Below are 22,796 nucleotides of genomic sequence, written 5' to 3' on the forward strand. Positions count from 1 at the left end.
CCCGAAGAATAAGAAAAAGAAGGGGGTGAGGTGAAGACCCCCCCATGTAATCCCTGTAGGCATAGAAGCGTGTTCTGTGTGGGGCCTGCTTACTCCAACTGAGGCCGGACAGTAGTGGGGGAAAAATCACAAGCAGCCCCGTGTGGTCTCATGTGTTGGCTACTGCCTGCCCTAGAACAGGACTCCCCTTCTGGCCAGTTGCTTCGATGGGCCCCGTCAGCGGGATCCCAGAAGGGGGAGGTCACAGTCTCCCCCTCCCCTTATATGAAACCGATTACCCAGGGCCGCTCCACCGAGCTGCCGGCCATACCGAGAGACACCTGCAATACCTGGCAGGCCGCAAAGAGCTGCAATCAAGTTATTGATGGTGGGACTCCCACTGGTGTAATCGTGCTGTGGGAATTAGGGGACCCTCAGACACACCTGTGTGCTCAGGGGGGGGGGGGAAATGGCACCTTTAATGTCTGCTGCGCAACTCTGGGTCTCCCCCCACCTCTCATGGGCATCTCGGCTACACAGCCACACAGAAGTCTCTCTCTCCTCTGCCCCCTCCCCAGCCATGCCACAGGATCCCCACAGACGTGTATTCATAGTGGGGGGCCCTGGGTCAGGCGGCTCGGAGTTTTCAAGCCCTCACCTAGGCCTTACGCCCAAAGGCTGGATTTGCTGCTCCCCTGTTTGCCTCCAACAGGCTGTGGCGCTCCTCTTCGTCCCAGGGGCACTCCTGAACTTGTTGCCTCTCCGGTGGCCACCCTGTAGCACTCCAACCACGCCCCCTCGATGTTTGGCAGTTGGGGCCGGGTGTCTCCACAGAATGATGAAGGATGGTGGGACCGATGCCAGGAGCTCCCGGGTTACGCGACCACCATGCTGCCTCGGCAAGTCACGCCCAACCCTCCACCCCCACACACTTTTTTCTCTTAATCAATGGTCACCTCAGTGTAAGCAGTTGCCTTGTCGTCTTTGGTTATCTCCCCACTGTCAGATCCCCTCTCATTATCAAAGGAGACTCTAGTGGCAGCATCTGCTGCAGTATCCGCAGCAAACAAGAAGCTTAGATTATCAGGATGTTTCCATTCTGCCATTGCTGGACATACCAATAAACGTTGTTCAGCACTGTCTCCTCTAAAGGCGAAAGGCCGTCCACCTACTCATATATAAGATGAAGCTGGAGAGGTTCTTTCAGTCAGAGAGCAGTCCAAGACTGCCTAGAGTCTGCGGCAGCTGAGGGTACAATACATCCCATAATATGATCAGGAAACACCGAAAGAACTTTGTGACAGTCTCTATCAAAAGAGGAGGCACTATGAAGATTCCTGACATTATGGGACCTATGACCATTATTAACAATGTAACTACAGCGGGTACGGACATTACTCAAGGAAATAACAAATGCCACAAGTTTCATTTGGCTTCAAGTCCTTTCTGCAAATGATGGTGAGACTTTCCACAATACTAACAAACAAGCTTACAGCCATGTGGTAGCTCTTAAGTACCACTTAATGACTTTTGAAATGTTGTTATTTCAGTGTTATTTTATGTGTGGACCTTTCGGCAAATAGTATGTGAGAAGACAACAAAAAAAGGACAAACAGCCAGTTCTAGATGAAGCCCCATGCTTGGCCATTCTCTCTTACCTCTGCACACGTGGTCAAATAGTTGTAGGCTGTAAGCGGGATCTTGGTTTGTTCTCCACGGATGACATGGTATGGCATGGTGAAATCAATGAAGAAAGATTTGAAGGTTCTCAAGGCCTTGGGCTTTGCAAGCCCCAGGCCCTTCCCCTCTGACAGAGCCACAGCTTCTGTAATCCATGTGGTAATGGAGTCTGGAACCTCCACATGGAGTTGGGCTTCACCTGTTGTGTCACTGCCAAAAACGAATAAACAATGAGACAAATAAAACATTTGAATATGTTATCTTTCAGATAGAACAATTAGAAAGTAGGAGCTTGATTTAGAGTTTAGTTTTAATCAGATATCTTCAGATTTGTGGAGAATATGCTAACTCCAGAGGTCTGTTCTCTCTGCCACAGTATTCCTTTAATAAAGGAATCTCCACTGGTGGATTATCCTCCAGATTTAAAATGTCTTTGAGAAATCAGAGTAGTTTCCATCATCAACTGACTCTAAACCAAGCCCTAAATGTCACTGTGCTTGAAAACAGAAAAAAATATTTTAGCACTTGACATATTGGGAATGTTAATAGGAAATGAATTGTTGTTACTTCAAATGAAAGAATGTTGATAATGTCTATCATTTGTATGAGACAAACTTGGAAAGTGATGCTCACTGTGATCTACACCATTGCTGTGGTATATGAGGGCTTTGAATCGGATTAGGTGAACTGTGTAGAATATGAGTGTGAACTTTGTTTGTAATGGATTTTGCTCATGTCATTCGGTATATTTTAGGAAATTCGTATAATTTGGTTAACTTGGGCAGATTCTGTTCTAGATAGGAGTCCGTTTAGTTTTCTCCTGACTTGAGCATTTTGACAGGGAGTGAAATTTTGGTCTAGGCTAAGAGAATGTTCTCCTGACACTATGGTGCCGATTCCGATCCTGTAAAACCCGGGTACAAATGGTCGTACGGAGCGTTTTCTCCGTACGACTCGTACCCAGGAATTCCACCGTACAAACCAGCAAGTACGATTCGTACAGAAATACCACTTACGTACGAATCGTAAAAAACACCGTACGGCTAAAAAATACATACAATTCCGATCCTGGACAGCACGTCCGCGACGTCCGCACGGAGTCAGGCAGCGTTTTACGGACCAGCAAGTACGATTCGTACCCTCAGCACTCCGCACGGCTATATTTTTACGACGTACACGCCATCACCCACATCGTACGTGTCATCATGTATGGTGCGTACCCCAACATTGCATATGTACGGCCCGTACCCCCCACCCCCTGTATGTACGGACCGTACCCCAGGCCTACCCCCCAGCCCCGTATGTACGTGCTGTACCCCACCCCAGCCCCGTATGTACGCACCTTACCCCCACCCCAGCCCCGTATGTACGCGCCGTACCCCCAGCTCCGTATGTACGTGCCGTACCCCCACCCCAGCCCCGTATGTACGCGCCGTACCCCCAGCCCCGTATGTACGTGCCGTACCCCCACCCCAGCCCCGTATGTACGCGCCGTACGCCCAGCCCCGTATGTACGCGCCATATCCCCACCCCAGCCCCATATGTACGCACCTACATGGGGGTACGGCACGTACATACGGGGCTGGGGGGTATGGCGCGTACATACGGGGCTGGGGTGGGGGTACGGCACGTACATACAGGGCTGGGGGTACGGCGCGTACATACGGGGCTGGGGTGGGGGTACGGCACGTACATACGGGGCTGGGGGTACGGCGCATACATATGGGGCTGGGGTGGGGGTACGGCGCGTACATACGGGGCTGGGGGTATGGCGCGTACCTACGGGGCCAGGGTGGGGGGGGTCGTACGACTCGTACCCCGAGCACAAGTGTACCCGGGGTAGGAGTCGTACACAGTTCGCTCCGTACGGGACGTTTTCCATACGCTTGTGCATTCGGAACGCCGGTACGGATTGGACTTGTGCGCTCGGACTTCAGTTTTACGACTCATACGTAAAACTGTCCGGCGACGTCTCGTACACTTTTCCCGAGGCGATTCGTATGTATTTTTCCCGTACGAATCGTACTTCACCGTTTGTACGGTACTTGTACGATTCGTACGTAAAAAATACGGATACGAGTCGTACGGGAAAAAAAAAATACAGAATCGGAATCGGCCCCTAAGGGCCGATTACGATCCTGGAAAAACGCTGTACAAATCGTGGTATGGAGCGTTTTCTCCATACAACTCGTACTTGTAAGGATTCCCCTACAACCTAGGAAGTACGATCCGTACAAATAGACGCTCTCCATACAAATTGTAAAAAAGACCATACAACTCGTAAATACAAGCGATTCCGATTCGGATTGCCCTGCACGCGACGTTCACATGTATTCCCGGCAGCAGTTTACAACCCGTCAAGTACGATTCGTACAAATGGCACTCCGTACGGCTCTTTTTTTACAGGAGCCAAACAGTGCCGGGAAAACATTGTACGCCCCGAAAACAGTACGAGACGGAACCCCCATGTGCGCGTCGTACACCCCATGGATACAGGGGTACGGTGCGTATGTACGGTGCGTATCGATGACATGGAAAGTGGGGTACGGTGCGTGTATACGCGCTGAAGGGGTACTGGTCGTGTACGCACCGTACGAGCACCGTACCCCAAAATCGCTTGTGTACGCACCGTACCCCAAAACCCCGTATGTACGGTGCGTACCCCAAAATCGCGTATGTACGGTGCGTACATGCGCGATGTTGGGGTATGCACCATACACACGCCTCGCATGTGGGTGGACCCCTGTACGCCTCATACCCCTATACGACCCGTACCCCGGTACGAGTCGTACCCCCAGAACGAGTCATACCAGGGTACGAGGCGTATAGGGGTTCGCTTCGTAGCCCGGTACGAGTCGTTCCCCGTATACAGGCCATTTTCCATACGAATCGCATGCTGACAACCCGGTACGAATTGTACTTGATGGGTTGGACAGCCTTTTTACAAATTGTATGGTCTTTTTGACAAGTCCGTGTCGTACAGCTTTTCCCGATCCGATTTGTAAGGATCGGGCCGATCTGTATGTATTTTTCCCGTACGAATCGTACTACACGGGTTGGAAGGGACTTGTACGATTTGTATGGAAAAATATACGGATCCGATTTGTATGGAAAATAAAAATCCAGGATCAGAATCGGCCCCTTAGTGTCCCAAATTCAGCTTCAAATTGGGAAAGCCTAGTGCAACATATAGAATCTGAATGGGCTCGTAGAATATGGTGATATAATTTGTTATCTGCTTCGTAATAACTGTGATGCATGACTACTGAGCAGTAAATTAATTTGGGATCCTGGAACTAATTTGGAAAGTTGCATGTAGTTTGTCACTAGCCAAATTGTCAGAGATTTTGTTATGTCAACCAGCCATCTCACATGTTCCTCTGATTTGTTCAGCCTAGGCTTTTGACCTTAAGTTTGCAAAGAGTCTTTCTCTTTGCTAAGTCATACACGGTGGTAGGAGCACGACGGTGGACCTCCTTTTAAAAATACAGGTACAATACCACACAATTTTCTTAACTTTCTTACATTCAATAGCTTCATGTATTTCTAATCCGCCTATACATTATTAGTAGTTTGAAAATTAGCATTGTGTACTTTTACATTGATTGCTATCACTGAGGACATTTTGTTATATTCTTATTCCTTTTCTTTATGATCTTTCTTCTGTTGTTTATTATTAGTTTTGTACTTTTATTTATAAGTGTTGTGAGGTTATTCTCCGATCTGGAATTTGTGTATTATAAATAATTAACCAAACAGAAATAAAGGATAGCGAACTGTAAAAAGATCCCATAAAGAAGGAACATAGTAACAGAGTGTACATGTCTCATTTTAACAGAGTGTAAGCAGACACAACTCTCAGGTGAACAGCCAAATAATTTGCAAATTGTGCAACACATCCACCATTATGCAATCAATGTGTGGGCTAGATGACTAAGCTAGGCTTTACCTACCTTATTCCGTCTGACATGTGGTCATTTATGTGCCAGGGTATATAATGTTCCTATCTTCCTGCCAATGATGCGTTTACGTGTAACCATTTCACACCAGTGAAATCACCAAATTGAAAGAAAAAAGATTTGGAAGGGAAAGTCAGGCAATTTTAAGGGATGCCCTTGAGAAAGCAATACAAAGCCACGAGCTTGTGGACAAATGGTGTGAGTGGATCGGATCAGGGATAAATCGCGAAATGCCTTAAATGGGATTAAAGGATTATTGTGACAAGTATGTCATATTGCGTTAGAAGCACAAGCTGCGCAAGAGTTACTGTTCAGTTTGTTTTTATTGAGCAGTACAGTGACCCATAAGCTAACCAGTGCTACACCAAAGTGAACAGTTAATAAACCAAGATAAAAACGAGCATCTGAGGTAGGGGTGTGGATAAACCCGAGCGCCATTGACGTTTGTGCTTATTGAGAGAGCAATAAACCATAAAGCTATCAAGGCTACAGCCAGCTGGAGGTAGTCTTATAAACTCTCCACGACTGGTAAATATAGGTGTTCGAGGCATATGAGCTGCAGATTACACACTTGTGCTTAGATCGCCATCTGGTGTTGGGCCCGGATGTTTGCAGTTGTTTTTCCTCTTCGAAAGTCTTTGGAAGTCACGAGGTCGGTGACTCCTCCTTTGGATCGTATTGCGCATGGGCTTCGGCTCCATCCTCAGATTGTTTTTTTCCGCCATCGGGCTGGGATGTGATCTTCGCGCTCCTGTTCCCGAATAGCTTCCAGTTCGACGATCGACGCGCAATCCTCACCCCAACTCGCGGTATTGTTTTCGATCGCGTTCTCCCCACTCGACGCGCCTCTCATCAGCAAAAATCTTCGATTCCAGTCGTCGACGACGGCCTTCGGGCCTACTCAAGCTCCGGTCCTGGCTAATGGAAAGGACTTCCTTCAAGAAGTGCCCTCGATGTGGGTCCAAGTTTCCCCACACCGATCTCCACGAAGTATGCAATCTCTGCCTCTCCCCTGAACACGAGGCTCGAGATTGTCCGGCGTGTAAGTCCTTCCGGTCCAAGAAAACCATTCGAGACCGAAGGGCTAGAAGAACCATGGCACACTCGTCGACGACGATTCCGGACGACATCTTCGGGGAAGGCGCTGACGCTCCAGAAGAACACAACACCGACGAGGGACTCGTCAGCGCCTCCGAAGTTGGCGATTCAGATGTGGAGAGCATCACTCCGGCACAGAAGGTCGTGAGTACTAATCTACACCCCCCCACACCCTCCCCGGCACCAAAAAAGGCTTCGGTCACGCCTTCGCCTCCGGGCCTAAGCAAGTCCAAGGACATTGCTTCCCACACCGCACCTTCGGGCCCGGTAAAGAAGCCGATTAAGCCTTCCGGCGGCTCGGGCTCGAGCCAGCCCACCGTCGGTGCCGATAAACACTCTTCGACACCGAAAAAGAAAATGGCCTCCGCTTCGACACCGAGCCCCGCACCGAAACACTCGGTGTCGAGAACCAGCTCCAGCTCCTCGGTGCCGACACCATCTTCGGCACCGACAAAAGCACACAAGGCCACCGGCACCGACACTTCGAAGCCGAAATCCACCTCGGCGCCGACCAAACAATCAGACTTTTCCAAGCATAGTTCCAAACAACGAACCAGCACAGACAAAGCCAAAAAACCAACGGCCTGACGCCTTCGGCCCCGACGGACCAACCAACATCACCAGAACTTTTTTCACCGGATCCATTACAAAAAACACTAACTAAGGATCCTAAAACCGGACATTTGATGCTCTCCATCAAAAAGAGACAGCTGGATAAACCTGCTCCGCATCCACCTCCAAAGAGGAAGGACTCTGCTACCTCTCCTTTTCAGAATACCTTCCCCACCTCCACCGCCTCCTCCACCTTCCCCTCCTCCACCATCTCCGCCCCACCTCATCATTCCCCAACACCCTCTCCGGATGATGAGGATCAGGGGGATCCATATGATGACATAGGAGACGTGCCCCAAGATTTACCTACAGGGGACCCCACTCCCACAGGCTCCCCAGACCCATGGGACGATTATAATATCCCTGACATCCCTAACGTCCCACAGGATGATCTCTACCCTTCCAGACCTTCCCCACCATAAGACTCACTGGGGTTCAACCATCTACTACAAAGGGCAGCACACTATCACGGGGTAGATCTCCATACCGACCCCGTGGAGGAGGATTTCCTCCTCGATACGTTTGACACCACACATAGGACTACCTCCATATTGCCTATGCTCAAGGGAGTTATAAAACATGCGCCAGAGGTCTTTAAAGACCCAGTCAGAGCCAGGGTCATTAACCCGCGCATTGAAAAGAAATATAAATCTGCCCCTATAGATCCCTCCTATATCAGAGGGCCAGCACCACTAGATTCTCTGGTAGTGTCCACAGCACGTAAAAGGGCCAACTCCCAAGCGTCAGGCGAAGCACCACCACCTGACAAAGAGTCTAAACTCTTGGACGCATCAGGCAAGCGTACTGCATCCCAAGCTGCCAACATATGGCGTATCGCTAATACACAAGCGCTACTAGCCAGGTATGACAGGGCCCATTATGACGAATTAGAAGTCATAATGAAACATCTCCCTGATAAATACAAACCTAGGGCCAACAAGTTAATTTAGGATGGCAAAACCATTACTAATACCTCCATACATTGTGCCCTAGATACAGCAGACACAGCCTCCAGGGCCATCAATACTAGTGTCCTCCTCCGTCGCCATGCCTGGCTAAGGATCTCAGGTTTTAAACCGGAGGTACAGGCCTCCATCCTCAACCATCCCTTTGACCAGGAACATCTGTTTGGCCCAAAAGTGGATGAGGCCCTAGAAAAGATGAAGAAAGACACTGACACGGCAAAATCCATGGGAGCTTTACAATCACACCCTCCCAGGCGCTCCTTTCGCCGCTCTTCCTTTCGGAGCACATCCAGAGGCTACTCCTCCGACACCGCTTCCACTTCATATAAGGCCCCTACCCAGTCCACCTTTACAAGGGGCTACCAAAGAGGCGGCTACAGGGGCAACAATAACAAAGGCAGAGGCAAAACAAACACCGCCCGCTCTGCCACCGCACCTACCCAATGACTCCCCTCCACTCCCCCCAGACCATCCCACTCCGGTCGGGGGCAGACTCCAAAATGTCCTCCCTGTCTGGGCCACCATCACCTCAGACAAATGGGTAATACAAATAATTCGGTCAGGGTACTGCCTAGAAATAATATCTACCCCCCCAAACACCCCACCCAGACAACGCCCAATGTCACAAGAACATCTAACACTACTATAGCAGGACGTAATCTCCCTCCTACAGAAAAGGGCGATAGAACACGTTCCTACCAACCAACGAAATATGGGGGTCTACTCCCTATATTTTCTCATACCAAAAAGGGACGAGTATCTGCGGCCCATCCTAGACCTCAGGCCCCTAAACAAATACATACACTCAGACCATTTTCACATGGTAACGCTTCAGCAGGTACTTCCACTGCTTTCCCAAAACGACTTCCTGACCACTTACACCAAAAAGACGCTTATTTCCATATTCCAGTGCACAACGCTCACAGGAAGTTCCTCAGATTCGTAGTGGACGGCCAACACTACCAATTCAAAGTACTCCTGTTCGGAGTCACAACAGCACCACGTGTATTCACCAAGTGCCTAGCTGTAGTGGCAGCACACCTAAGGAGACAACACATTCATGTCTTCCCATACCTGGACGACTGGCTAATAAAAGCCAGTTCATACAGCCAGTGTGTACAACACACGCATGCCACCATCCAGCTACTTCAACAACTGGGCTTCACAGTAAACCACGCAAAGTCCCATCTACAACCATCCCACATAAAACAATACCTCGGTGCCACCATAGACACCTCAAAAGTGCTAGCCTACCCCAATCCTGCCAGGATTACAAGCATTCAGGCTCTACGCGCAAAATTCATAACACAACACTCCCTTCCAGCTCGAGTGTTTATGCAACTAATAGGGATGATGGCCTCTTGCATCTTCATAGTACCTCACGCAAGACTCCAGATGAGTCCTCTCCAAGAATGCTTAGCGCGCCAATGGAACCAGGCCCAGGGTCAATTAACAGATCTGGTGTTGGTAGACGGTCGCACCCATCGCTCTCTGCAGTGGTGGACCACCACAAACCTTTCCACAGGTCGACCGTTCCTGGACCCGGTTCCCCAGATAGTACTAACCACAGACGCATCGCTCTCCGGCTGGGGAGCTCATCTATTACATCTGACCGTGCAGGGCACATGGACACCTCAACAAAAGTTACTCCACATCAACCATCTGGAGTTACTAGCGATCTTCTTAGCCCTAAAATCCTTTCAAACACAGATTTCAGGCAAGGCACTCCTAATCCGCACAGACAATATGACAGCCATGTACTATATTCAAAAACAAGGCGGCACACACTCTCCACAGCTCTCTCAGCTAGCACAGAGCATATGGAGATGGGCCATACCCCAGAAAATATTTCTCCTAGCTCAGCATGTCCCAGGAGTCCAAAACACTATGGCAGATCTGCTCAGCAGACAAACACAACAAATCTACGAGTGGGAACTCCACCCACAAGTTCTACACCCGTACTTTCAGATGTGGGGGCATCCACAGATAGACCTCTTCGCCACCCATGAAAACACCAAATGCCCAAGCTTCGCCGCCAGATATCCACACCCATTGTCCAAAGGAAATGCGATATGGATGAACTGGTCAGGCAGATTTGCGTACGCTTTTCCACCTCTCCCACTCATTCCACTAGTGGTGCGCAAACAACAGCAACACTCCCTCACACTAATCCTAGTAGCTCCATTTTGGGCCAGACAACCGTGGTACACCACACTGCTGGAACTATCTGTAGTACCGCACCAAAAATTACGCCTCTCTACACACCTCTTAACCCAGAACCATGGAGAGATCAGACACCCGGACCCAGCTCAGCTCAACCTTGCGATCTGGCTCCTGAAGTCCTAGAATTCGGTTATCTAAATCTTCCCCCTGACTGTATGAACGTCATCAAGGAAGCTAGGCGACCCACCACTAGAGCGTGCTATGCCGCCAAGTGGAAACGTTTTGTTGTCTATTGTCACAACAACACCATCAATCCCCTAGACGTCTCTATTCAACACATCATAGGCTACTTACTCCACCTACAAAGGTGTAATCTAGCCTATACGTCCATTCGCCTGCACCTCGCAGCTATAGCAGCTTACCTACAAAACAGGCAACATCTATCACTCTTTAGAGTACCTGCCATTAAAGCCTTCATGGAAGGCCTTAAAAGAATAATTCCCCCCAGAGTACCACCCTCACCTGTGTGGAACCTAAATATCGTTCTCACCAGACTAGTGGGGCCTCCCTTCGAACCATTGCACAAATGTGAACTCCAATTTTTAACCTGGAAAACCGCTTTTCTCGTAGCCATCACTTCCCTCAGAAGGGTCAGTGAGATACAAGCATTTACCATTCAAGAACCTTTTCTACAAATGCACCATAACAAAGTTATTCTCCATACCAAACCAAAATTCCTCCCTAAAGTCATTTCTCCTTTTCACCTAAACCAATCTGTAGAACTACCAGTATTCTTCTCGCAACCACAAACTGTTGCAGAAAGAGCTCTACACACACTAGATGTCAAACGAGCCTTACTCTACTACATCGAGAGAACACAACCTTTCCGTAAGACCAAACAACTGTTTGTCTCTTTCTCTCCACCACACAAGGGCAACCCCATCTCCAAGTCGGGGATAGCTAGGTGGATTGTCAAATGCATTCAGATTTGCTACCACAAAGCAAAACGAACGCTATCCGTTCTCCCTAAAGGCCATTCTACACGTAAAATAGGGGCTTCAATGGCTTTTCTAGGAAACATCCCATTAGATAATATCTGCAAAGCAGCTACATGGTCAACACCGCACACTTTCACTAAACACTATTGTGTAGATGTGCAAACTAAGCAACAGGCTAGTGTGGGCCAGGCTGTACTCAAAACATTATTTCAAACCACTGCAACAGATACGGGTGGTCGCCGCTAACGGTGGGTACTGCTATATAATCTATGCACAAGTGAGTAATCTGCAGCTCATATGCCTCGAACGGAATTTGCTACTTACCAGTATGCATCTGTTCTTGGCATGTAGAGCTGCAGATCTACACACGCCCACCCGCCTCCCCGGCTACCTTTATCTGTTCCAGTTTATCTTATTTAGATACAACACACATGGGCATCTTCACTGTTTATTACTACGCTCCATCATTTCCCTGCTGGCGAAAAACAATCTGAGGATGGAGCCGAAGCCCATGCGCAATGCGATCCAAAGGAGGAGTCACTGACCTCGTGACTTCCAAAGACTTTCCAAGAGGAAAAACAACTGCAAACATCCGGGCCCAACACCAGATGGCGATCAATGCACAAGTGTGTAGATCTGCAGCTCTACATGCCAAGAACAGATGCATACTGGTAAGTAGCATATTCCTTCACAAATACAGTTGACCAGGCATCTTAAGATGCTTGTAAAAAGATGCTGGAACTCCAAAACAAGGTTTAAGCATTAACATGCCAATGCTTGCAGATCCCTTCTCAGAAATGCCTTGCCTCCAACTTGCTCACTTTCTCCTAAATAGCTGAAACATTGTTTTTCCAATATCTTCATATTCTCTTTTCTCTCCCTTACTCTGTGTTTTTGTTTACTGGGTTATGTGTGGGTTTAGGTCCTTTTTTAAATTTCTTCCATAGTGATTGCCTTGGGGGTAATGATTGTTATTAATAAAGTTTACATTGCTGTGTTGCCTCCTCAGGCTAAATCTGTACCAAATAAAGACATTTTTAAACATAGTAGTTGTGTTCTGGCTAGAACTGTAATTCAGAGCAGCCAAGAAATGTGGTAATTGTGGTCAGGCAACATGAAAAATAAGTACCTTGCATTAGGATGCAGTAACAATACAGTCTGCTCATAGACTGTGTCCATGTAAGCAGAACAGAGATTGAAGACTATCAAATGACTTTCAAATCAATTGTCACTTTGCTTGATAGTAACTTTAAGCAACATGCCTGGTTTACATACAAAGGTATTGTAGTTTAGAGTGTTAGGAAAATAAATGCATGCCTCACATGAATGACAGTGTCTAAGTCAATGGGAATGCCTCAGCTCTTTCTGTAGCGATGATGTTGGCTTACCTACTGGGAAAGGCATCATCGCCCAACATGGACAAGCAAGATCAATGTCCTGATGGCTTTTAGAGGAAATCTACCAATACAGGGCTCCCTAACTGAGATACGCTAATGCATGGGATGCTAGATTATACCTGACACAAATGTGACAACTATGCTTTAATGTTTTCCAAATATGTCAAGACTGAAGTGTAAAAATGCATGTTCAACCTGTGGGGAGAGGTGGCTGAGCAAAAACTGCTGATCTCTAGGGGGCTCTTACACACAGTTCAATGGTCCACAAACACCGGTCTCCCTGTTCCATGCCAAGCATATTTGAAGTCTTCTGACGTAAAACAAGAGGTTCGAGACAATGTCATTATGTTAGAGATGCAGATTGCTACACTACAACCACTATATTTTTTGCGCTTCTTCATAACGAAATGTGATGTTTAGCATAGCAAGCTTAAAACCCTGGTTTGATAACATTTTGGCTGGGCAAATCTGGTCTTCTCCTTAATTTCTCTTCTCTTGCGGTGGAATGAACTCACAGGTGGAAATGTAAGAGATCCAGCCAGTAAGACTAGGCTAATGGTATGCACATGTCTACTCCACTACTCATAGCTCATAGGCTCCTTCCTTTTGCCACACCCGCCTCCCCACCTACCGTTATGTGTTCCCACCACACCAGTACCCTCATTTTAATCACGGAACTGGTGAGTGTGTGACCCAACCATGTGAAGGAGGTCGAGGTGTGTGTACTTCCTCACTCTTTAGCAATACTAATCATATAACACTCTGCATTAACAGGTCTGCTGTCAGGTGGGGCGAACTGAAAAGTTGGGAAACGTAGACAACGTAGATACAAGATGTGATGAAATCACCACATAGACAACTGTATCCATGTGCAGGAAGAGGCTCAGTAATTGCAATAGGCAATATAAATGACTGTGCTCACACAAAGCCCCATACATTTTTCATCCTTATGGATCTATGTTATTTTTGGTTCAGACATGTCAAGGTGTGTTTGGTATTTCTACCCTGTGCTGTTAAATGGCTTCTGGTGCTCTCTCTAAACCCTATCCTGTTTTTTAACACATGCACTTATCTCAAGATACTATAAATTACACCAAATAGCACAAGTATCAGACAGAATATATTGGGACAAGCACCGCTGCGTTGTTGGATCTGGTAGGCTTACAAACAGTGCTATAGAAATGCAAAAAGAGAATGGATGAGAGTAAGAGGGGCAGTGCTGATTCCTTGTCATAGAGTGTCCTACACCACAGCGTTACTGAACTGCTGCTACTGGATCCCCAGAAATCTTCATCCTGCTTGGCCTGTTTGCTGCTATGAAATGGTGGATCACAAAATTCTGGCTTGCATTTAAAACAAGCATTGGCAAATTCAATAGGCCTGACCTTTTGGCTTTCCCCAATGCTTTTTGCTGATGCTCTATAGATTCGGCAAAAAAATAAATGATTATTGCTGATACTGAACCGCACTGTGAAAAAGAAAACACCTTCACAATGGTGGATATGTGTGCATGCATTATCAGGCATGTGCACGAATGCGTCATGACTCTATGGCCGCCTCACTTTGATAACATAGGTATATATATATATGTGCATGTGTCGCCATATATAGGCACATATGTGTCATGAGTCTGCAGCAGACAATTTTTACTTTTTTTTTATTTACCACTTTATGGAGTCAGATGTCAAAATTGGAGAGGTAAATTAGAAAAATAACAAAGATTGCGATAACGCATTATCTAGAAAATAACCCTCCTAATTCCCACATCTCCTCCCCCCCTTGGACCCGAGCCCTTCAAAAACGTTTACAAAAAAAATAGAACCTGCTTGGGAGTGGCGCGGGTCCAATGGTGAAGTGGAAGGGGCGGTTGCAGGAGCACATTAAAAAACAACTGAGTGGGACGGGGAGGAATGCTGGAAGCAACAGACCAGTGGAGGGGAGCAATACAGAGCATGCGGGCAGATTGTAAGGGGGAAGCAGCATATGGGGAGAGGAGAAGAAGACAAGTGCACTTCAATTGGGGTGCTGAGAAAAGAAGTAGTTCTTTGAGGCGGAGCTGTGTAAAGATTCAAGTCATCAAATCCATAGACGGGTAAAGAAGTTATGATCCAGAGGAGGGATACATAGCAAGGAAAGCCATAAAATTAGAAGCAATTAAATGAGACTGACGAACAAGCCAATCAATGGCAAAGATTGGTCCAATCCAAAGCCCACTTCAGGTATTGGTGGCATACTGCTGGGAGGTGCCTGTAGATGAGGCCTAAATAAATGAGCCAGGATCTCTGGCACAGCTGTTAGATTGGCTTCACTTCTTTGCCTCAGAACCTTAGCCAACAGATCAGAGTACGCCCTTTCTTTTTAGCAATTATACACATCCCCTGCAGTGTTTCATTACAATCTTCACTTTCTCCACACCTCTTCAGTGTCTTCTTGCGACCTGTGCTAGTTTTTCGGTTCCTTTTCTAATAATCCAAATGTTTGCAGATGGCATGAAAGCTACATCTGGTTGGGGACCATGAAGGAAAACCCCAACAAACGGATAAACTGCCTGGAATATATCTAGTATGGAAAGAAAAATGTCCTTAATGGGGCCCCACCAGGTTCATGATCCCGGGGTGGGCATCTTCCAAGTGAATTCATTCCTTACCTATGCTCCCAGAAGCTGCATAGAGAGTGGGAAAGCGCTGTAGTCTGTGGCATGATGACCTTTCTATCGATCTTCCTTTAGAGCAACAGACATAAGAGACAACCATCCCAAAAAGCAGAAACTTCCAATTAATGATAATGAAAAGGTTCCCTGCAGCTTTTTATTCCACACAAAGCTACTGATTGAACACACAAGAGATCAGTTCTACTGAATCTAGTGCAAGTTGCTCCAGGGACTTTCAGCCTTATAATGTGTGATAAGAAAACCTTCAAAAAGAGAGCTCTTAACCTACCTGTGATCTATCTACTCCGTTTTTCGGCCATCAAGGGAACATTGAGTACACCCACCCAAGCCTGCAGTTGTTGTGGCCTTACTGCCCTGTACATTTTGATTTTGTTAAAATTGTGATTCAATCAGCTTGAACAGGTAGACTTTGCTTCTTCATTTAATTATTTTAGAATTAAATGCAACTTTGTTACGTGAAATTATACCGGCGAAAACTCCTTGGCTATCTCCTAATAAATGTTCAGTAACGTCCAATTCCCTCCCAAAGCCTACTGGGAAGAGTGGCAATAGCTCTATGCAATTCGGGACAGGCATGTCCCCACCACATTTTCATTTCACTGTGGCTTTGTAAACCCCCTCTCGCTTCATCAGCTGGAACGGGGGCCAACAGTGGTGGGCTTCTCATGGGCTTGTCTAGACTGAAGACACAGTTGGTCAGATACTACAGTTGTCAGCACTGCCTCACGCAGCAGGGTCTTGGGGCCACACAAAATCATGGGGGTTGTTGTCTGCAGGCCTGTTTCTCTTCCTGGTGGCCGGCCTCGGGACTAAAACCCCAATGGACCCATCCTAAGCTGCTTTTAGCTTGTGGCCACTCAGTGTAGTTTGATGTTTCATTACAACGGCATGTGCTGATGATGTTCCCAGCAAGGACTGAGGACAACGAGTGAGGGGGATTAAGTCAGTCTTCGACAGGGTGACAGAGCGTCCGGGGCACTAGAGTATCCCGCTGGAGATCAATCTAACTGTGGCATCCTCCCTACCCACCAGTGAATCTGACTGCTGACTTATAGTTTGGAAGTCTTCTGTCTTTCTGCAGACACGAGCAGCTTGTGTCTCAGTGAAGAGAAATACAAACAATAAAAAAACATTTAACTAATGGCACAACTAAGTACTGGATATGCCAGACGTCTGCCCTCATTCAAACAGATTGTCAAAAAGAGAAATGTATGGATCCTCTGGGCTGCTTGCAGAAACCCTGTGTTTTACAAATCTCTGACAAAGATAATTGAAACGTTGAGATGGTGGACAGGATCTGTTAGAGATGAAACAATAAACTCCAGCTCAAGGATGTCATTTGAAACGAAGCAATCAGTCCCTACACTTATTTGTTATTGGTGAGATAGTACGTCTCTGCAGAGCGTCACCATACCTCAAACCTGGGCTCCGTCACTTACTGCTGGCATAAAAAAGGCCCCTGTGAGTAGCCTTACCAATGCAGCTGACTTCTGGCCTGTATGATAGTCGTGGTACTTGCTCGAGTCTTTGGTCCCCACCTCCCTGACACACATCTGATATTCACCCACTTTGGGGAGGCAACAAAGGTCCATTATTATACCTCCATTGTTATATGAGCATTCAAGATATTATATAAGTGGAGTCTCACAATACTTTGCGGCAGCACCTAAAAGCTGACTGAGAATTCTCCTAAAATAAAAAACCTCCCTGGTGGAAGGGGAATTCAGGACCCCTGAAACTGTCCTAAGCAAGTGTGGACTCACTCCGTCACAACCATCCATGAGGTGGTTTAAAGTGGGTGGTATTATTTGTTTCTGTCTACGCCTCTGTCATCAGCCAATGTTTGCGGGATACTTGCGATGAACTAAAAGCTGGTGATGTGCGCATTTGCTAAAAAGGGAGCGAGCGGAATTTGCACTCTGCGTCTCCTATTGAAAGTTGGTGTTTAAACTGGCACAAATACTATTTGTTCAGGTTTCAGCCCTACCTTCGAGGTCTAACTAAATAGTCGCTTTAGGCTTTGCCAGTGTGCTGTACACGTGTATTGTGGTTTGTTACTGACTCCTAACCGCACTCGCTGATGTACAACAGCTTTCAGGTGAATCACTTTTTCACCTTGACCACAAGCACAGCATGATTGTCGCTGCGTTTGTCAAAGTTACTTGAAACCCCTAAAAATAAAGAAAGATATCTAACATTGAGAATTTACAAACATAAGTTTGCTTTCGTTCCCTATGGCTTAAAAAAACTAAAACACAAATGAGAGCAGCTGAAAGGAATTAGCGGAAGGACCTTCTTTCGCTTCTGGCCACATTCCAGCCGGGTTAACCGCACAGCGTGTTGCATCGGAGGTCCCTTCCGCTTGGATTTCAATCCGCAACCAGCACGTACATACTATTTTCACACATGAGGGCGCTTACTCTTCTGGGCCAGAATCCAAAATATACAACTCATTTCAGTGATTAAACGCTTAAAACCATGAGTTAGGAATTTGTGGGGAAATATGTGAGGAAACGTTGCATGATATGTGTTTTGGGTTTTAAAAGGATTATGTCAAGGGATTACTGTAACAAATCGAATTAAAGACGTAATTCACACGGACTGGCAAGCAGGCCGGCGATATGTGCACATTTCATTGATATTCTACATTCTTGTAGTGTTTGACTAACAGTTTGACTCAAGCCCGCACAGTTGTATTCACTGTCACACTCCTGCCCACACCCCCCAACAAGGAATGGCCTGTTGTATCAAAATCTTCAACCCATTCTGTAGAAAAATGTTTTCATAAGGGCCTCAATACCACATGTAATGTTGAGTGTCGCCGGGGAAGGTGTTATCATAGGAAGTACGATCCAGCTGCCTCTTATGGGAGTGGGTGTATTTCCAAATCACAGACTCATATTCTGTGCATTAGCCTCATAGACTGTGTATGTGTCCGTTATCACAAATATTAATAGTAGCACGGTGGGAACAGGTGATAAGAAAGCTCACTGGTTTAAGCAGTCACTAGTGAGATCTGTGTGCGACTTATGGGTCATAGGCTCAGATGCCGGCATGGTCAACTTAGCCTTTCATATTTATGAGGTCAATTAAAGCACTACTAAGTTAGAATGGAAAATGCAAATTGCTCATAAATATGCACCATTTAAAGTGTTGTGGCTAACGTGCTATTTAAATATGTAATTATTATTATTTATAGTGAAAATGTAATTCTCTTCTCCAGCAAACATTCTTATTTACTTTTGTCGAAGCACAAACTTTCTTCCTTTCATTGCTTTTTTATTTAGCATTTTTATAGAGAGTGAACAATACCCAAAGGTGCCAGAGCGCTTTACAGTAGACATATGTTGTTACATGGATAGTTACAAAGGGTCGAAGGATTACCAAATATAGTTGCATAAGCTCTAGAATTACAAAATGGTAAATCATTATAGAAAAAGGAAGCAAGGTATTGAGCAGGGATGCGCAGCAGTGAAACATTTGTAAGCATCTGATGAAGTGGAAGTAGTGTAGCTCTGTGCCCAGTGGTGAGTGGACGTATTCTCAATTGAGATGAATTGGCTGCAGTTTCTTAGCTAAAGTAGGGTTGAAGTAGGAGGGCTTTAAAGGTCACCAGCGAGGTGGCAGTTCCAAGATATGGAGGGAGTGAGTTCCAAAACCTGGATGCACTACCTGTGAAGCATTGTGATTAGAGACGTATTCCTGCCTCCTACTGGCCAGAATAAAGCAATCAAAGAGTAAATGTGGGAAGGGAGTAGTAGGGGTTGGGTTAAACAATTCCCCCATAAGACCACATTGTAAATGAAGAGGGCAAAATTGTACAAAAAAGCGGAACTGTGCCTTCACTTGCTGTCACTTTTGCCACTCCCTGGATGACATCATAGTCTTGATAAACCCCTGCAGGGAACAATTGCGAGTTTTCTCTAAGAAACTTGCACCATCTTTTGTTTCACCCGCACCACATCTGGGTGTGTTTCCTACTTTCTGAGCCAATGTTTTTTAACAAGAAGCAAAGCTGTACCTCCTCAAGTTACGCTTGGCACCCCCCCCCTTGGGTGAAATGCACACCTTCTAGGCTAAAAGTGGAAAGTGTCAACGTCCCACCATACACTTCCATTGACTGGAAATTTATCCCCACCCTATCTTGTGCCATGCCCTAACCAGGGGCATCCAAAATGGATCCCATTTTGCTTTAATAATGAATAATACGAGCCAAACTGTAAGAGTGTATATCAGAAGACATATTCTCTAGCATTTGCAGAATTTCTCTTTTAAATGTTTGCATTGTTTACACAGGATACTCTCTCATGCTGCTATAATCATGAAGTTACTGTTGCCTTTGAGCGCAGCATAAACCTCTCGATATTTCTTTATGCTTCCAGCCCTTGACCTGATCAGCTGTCCTAACTAAAGTGGTGGACTAGCGGTAGCCTTTCAGGCGATAGACTGTTTGCCTGATTCTGCTAATTTTCAAGTATAGCTCTATCTCGTAGGCAAATAATGTTTCTGCATGCCATCTTTTGAAAACGCCTCGTTTATATTTCCATGAAAATTGACCTCGAGCTAAAACTGCTAGCTGTTGCCTCTCCTTTTTACTTTCTAATGAATGTTCCCATACTGTCCATTCTCTACATGTCTCTTTTTTCTGTGCACTGCCACAACCATGTCCAAAATATTCCCTATTATTGTATTTCTGCAAATTGCTCACACATCATCGAGCTCACAACCTCTCCTTTAAAAGTCATACCTGTGCAACCCAACAATACACAATTTCCTGTCCCTCATCTGTTAATACCCTCAAACATTTGCATGAATTCACATATCCCTCCCACTAAACATCACACCTAATCCCTATTAATTGAATCTACCACATACAAAATGAGAGTTGATGCACAGAATAGTTTCCTTAAGAGCACATGACTGATCCAAATAACCAACAATAACTACTGAAAATAGCACAAACCTTGGGCTCTGGAGCAGAGTCCTGCTTGGCGTAAATGGCTTGAACGGCTCATCAGAAGCAGTAAGCATTATATTAATGTAATTACAATACAGTAGAACATATAACTCTGTTGGCCACCACTAATACCATAGCACTGAGCATTGGAGCAGTTGATTGTAGTTCATACAAACTGCATAGTAATTCGCATGGAATAATTGAGGAGATCTACCACATGCTGCTGAACAAATGGAGGACTTTAATGTAGTCCACCACTGCAGGTCCCAACAAGCTACATACTATGACCGCTTCTTGACATCTCACAATGACAATCAGTTAGGGGATGATATTACCAAAGTCCACCCTAGAAGATCTGTCCACCACATTGTAGGAATGTAGGAAAGTGCGCCTTTTTGACATGGTCGCCCCCACCTTTTTCTTGTTATTTGATGTAATTTGTACAGAAGTGCACTAGGTTCCTGTTATACAGGTCCTCCGTGCCAGATCTCTTTCCCTAAAACTGTACAATTGTTCCCCCGTTTGACAATACCTTTAGCATCCCCTGTAAGTCCTGAGTAAATGGTACCATAGGTACCCAGGGTATGGGTACTAAATAGGGTCCCTAAGAGATGCAGCATGTATTGTGCCACCCTAAGGGACCCCCTCAGTACACTTATGCAAACTGCTATTGCAGGCTATGTGACATGGTGCAGACAAAAGTGAAGACAAGAGATGGCACACTTCTGTGTGCCATGCCTCTAGACACTTCATGCAGTATTGGTGAGTCACCACTACAGCAGACCTTACAGCCCTAAGGCAGGGTAGACTATACTACATGGGCGGGCATATCTGCATAAGCAGGTATGCCACTGGGATGTCTATGTCGATTCTTAGATATTACAAATTAGCAGGGAAGCCATTTTAAGTACATGTTCTGGCCACTAGTAATTACGAGTTCTCCAGCTAATTGATGGCTTCACTGAAACCCAAGATGTTTGTTATCAAACATCTCGTATTAATATACCCACACTGATTCCAGTGATGGATTTAATAATACATGCACCCAGAGGGCACCTTAGAGGTGCCCCCTGAAAACCTACTGACTGTTAGTATACTGGCTGACTGGTGTAGACCAGCCTGCCACCACAGACAGGTTTCTTTCCTCCTGCAGGTGAAATCCATACGCTCTCTGAGGGCAGATATGCTGCCTGCTTCGCCCAAAGCCATTGACACCTCCTCCAAGCAGGAAGGCAAATTAATCAGCATATTAAGGCAAGAAGCTCTTGGAAACCCACCCACCCCAACGGATCATGCACGCAACCTCAGCATCATACAGGACTCATCACTCACCATGAATCGCCAGATCAACGCCGTCTCCTCCGCATGCTTCAACACCCTCCGCATACTACACAAGATGTTCAAGTGGATCCCCACCGACTCCAGGAAAACCGTCACTCACACACTCATCACCAGCAGACTAGACTACGGCAACGTCCTCTATGCCAGAATCAACAAAAACCTCCTCTGCAAACTCCAGACTGTCCAGAGCACTGCAGCCAGACTAATCTTGGATATCCCATAGTACAACCACATCACACAACACCTTTGCAACCTCCACAGGCTCACCGTCAAAAGAAGAATAACCTTCAAGCTGTTCACGCACACCTACAAGGCTCTCCACAACACCGGACCCCAATACCTCAATGACAGAATCTTCTTCCACGCCCCCCAAGAGAAACCTCATCTCAGTCGACCTATCCCTTGAATCTACAGGACCAGAGCAGGTGGAAGATCCTTCTCCTACCTCGCAGCCAAGACCAGGAACAAACTACCCCTTCACCTCCGATAGAGCTCGACACTGCACCAATTCAAGAAGGACCTCAAGACCTGGCTCTTTGAATGACCGTAACGGAGCTACTCACATCCCCCAGCCGCTTGAGACCCTCACGGTGAGTAGTGTGCTTTACAAATCCCTGATTGAAGCTTCAAAGGCCTCTGCCGCCTTTGATATGCCACCAAGGCTTCCCTCAGACAGGTGAAATGCCACCCCCTGCCCCAGGCCCATTTGGCACCAGGACAGGTGGAAAAATTAGCTAGTCAGGAGGCATGTTCCCTATCAGGCTTGCTACACCTCTAAGATGGACTACCTGTTGTGAACTCAAAACTTAGAATCCCACCATCATGGTTTTTGGTTGAATTAGGCTCACCCAGTCATGGTTATGGCCACTTCCCACGGAAGTGGCCATATAGGGGGTGTAGGCACCCTAAAGATAAATATCCCATTGGCTACAACCTGTCACTCCCCTTATCACCCCTACGTTGAGCATTTAGGAGG

The 22,796-nt window shown here is 46.4% G+C and overlaps 1 protein-coding gene across 2 annotated transcripts in view; it reads right to left on the reverse strand.

The window, feature by feature from the left end:
- The window catches only part of CPAMD8 (C3 and PZP like alpha-2-macroglobulin domain containing 8), a 1,045,838-nt gene that overhangs the window by 710,660 nt on the left and 312,382 nt on the right, over positions 1-22,796 (reverse strand). For both annotated transcript variants that reach the window (XM_085640012.1, XM_085640011.1), the window contains exon 20: positions 1,638-1,869. In XM_085640012.1, the coding sequence (XP_085496138.1) occupies positions 1,638-1,869 (232 nt within the window). The remainder of the gene's footprint in view (positions 1-1,637; positions 1,870-22,796) is intronic.

This window comes from Triturus cristatus, chromosome 12, assembly GCF_964204655.1.
Source record: "Triturus cristatus chromosome 12, aTriCri1.1, whole genome shotgun sequence".
NCBI classification, from domain to species: Eukaryota; Metazoa; Chordata; class Amphibia; order Caudata; family Salamandridae; genus Triturus; species Triturus cristatus.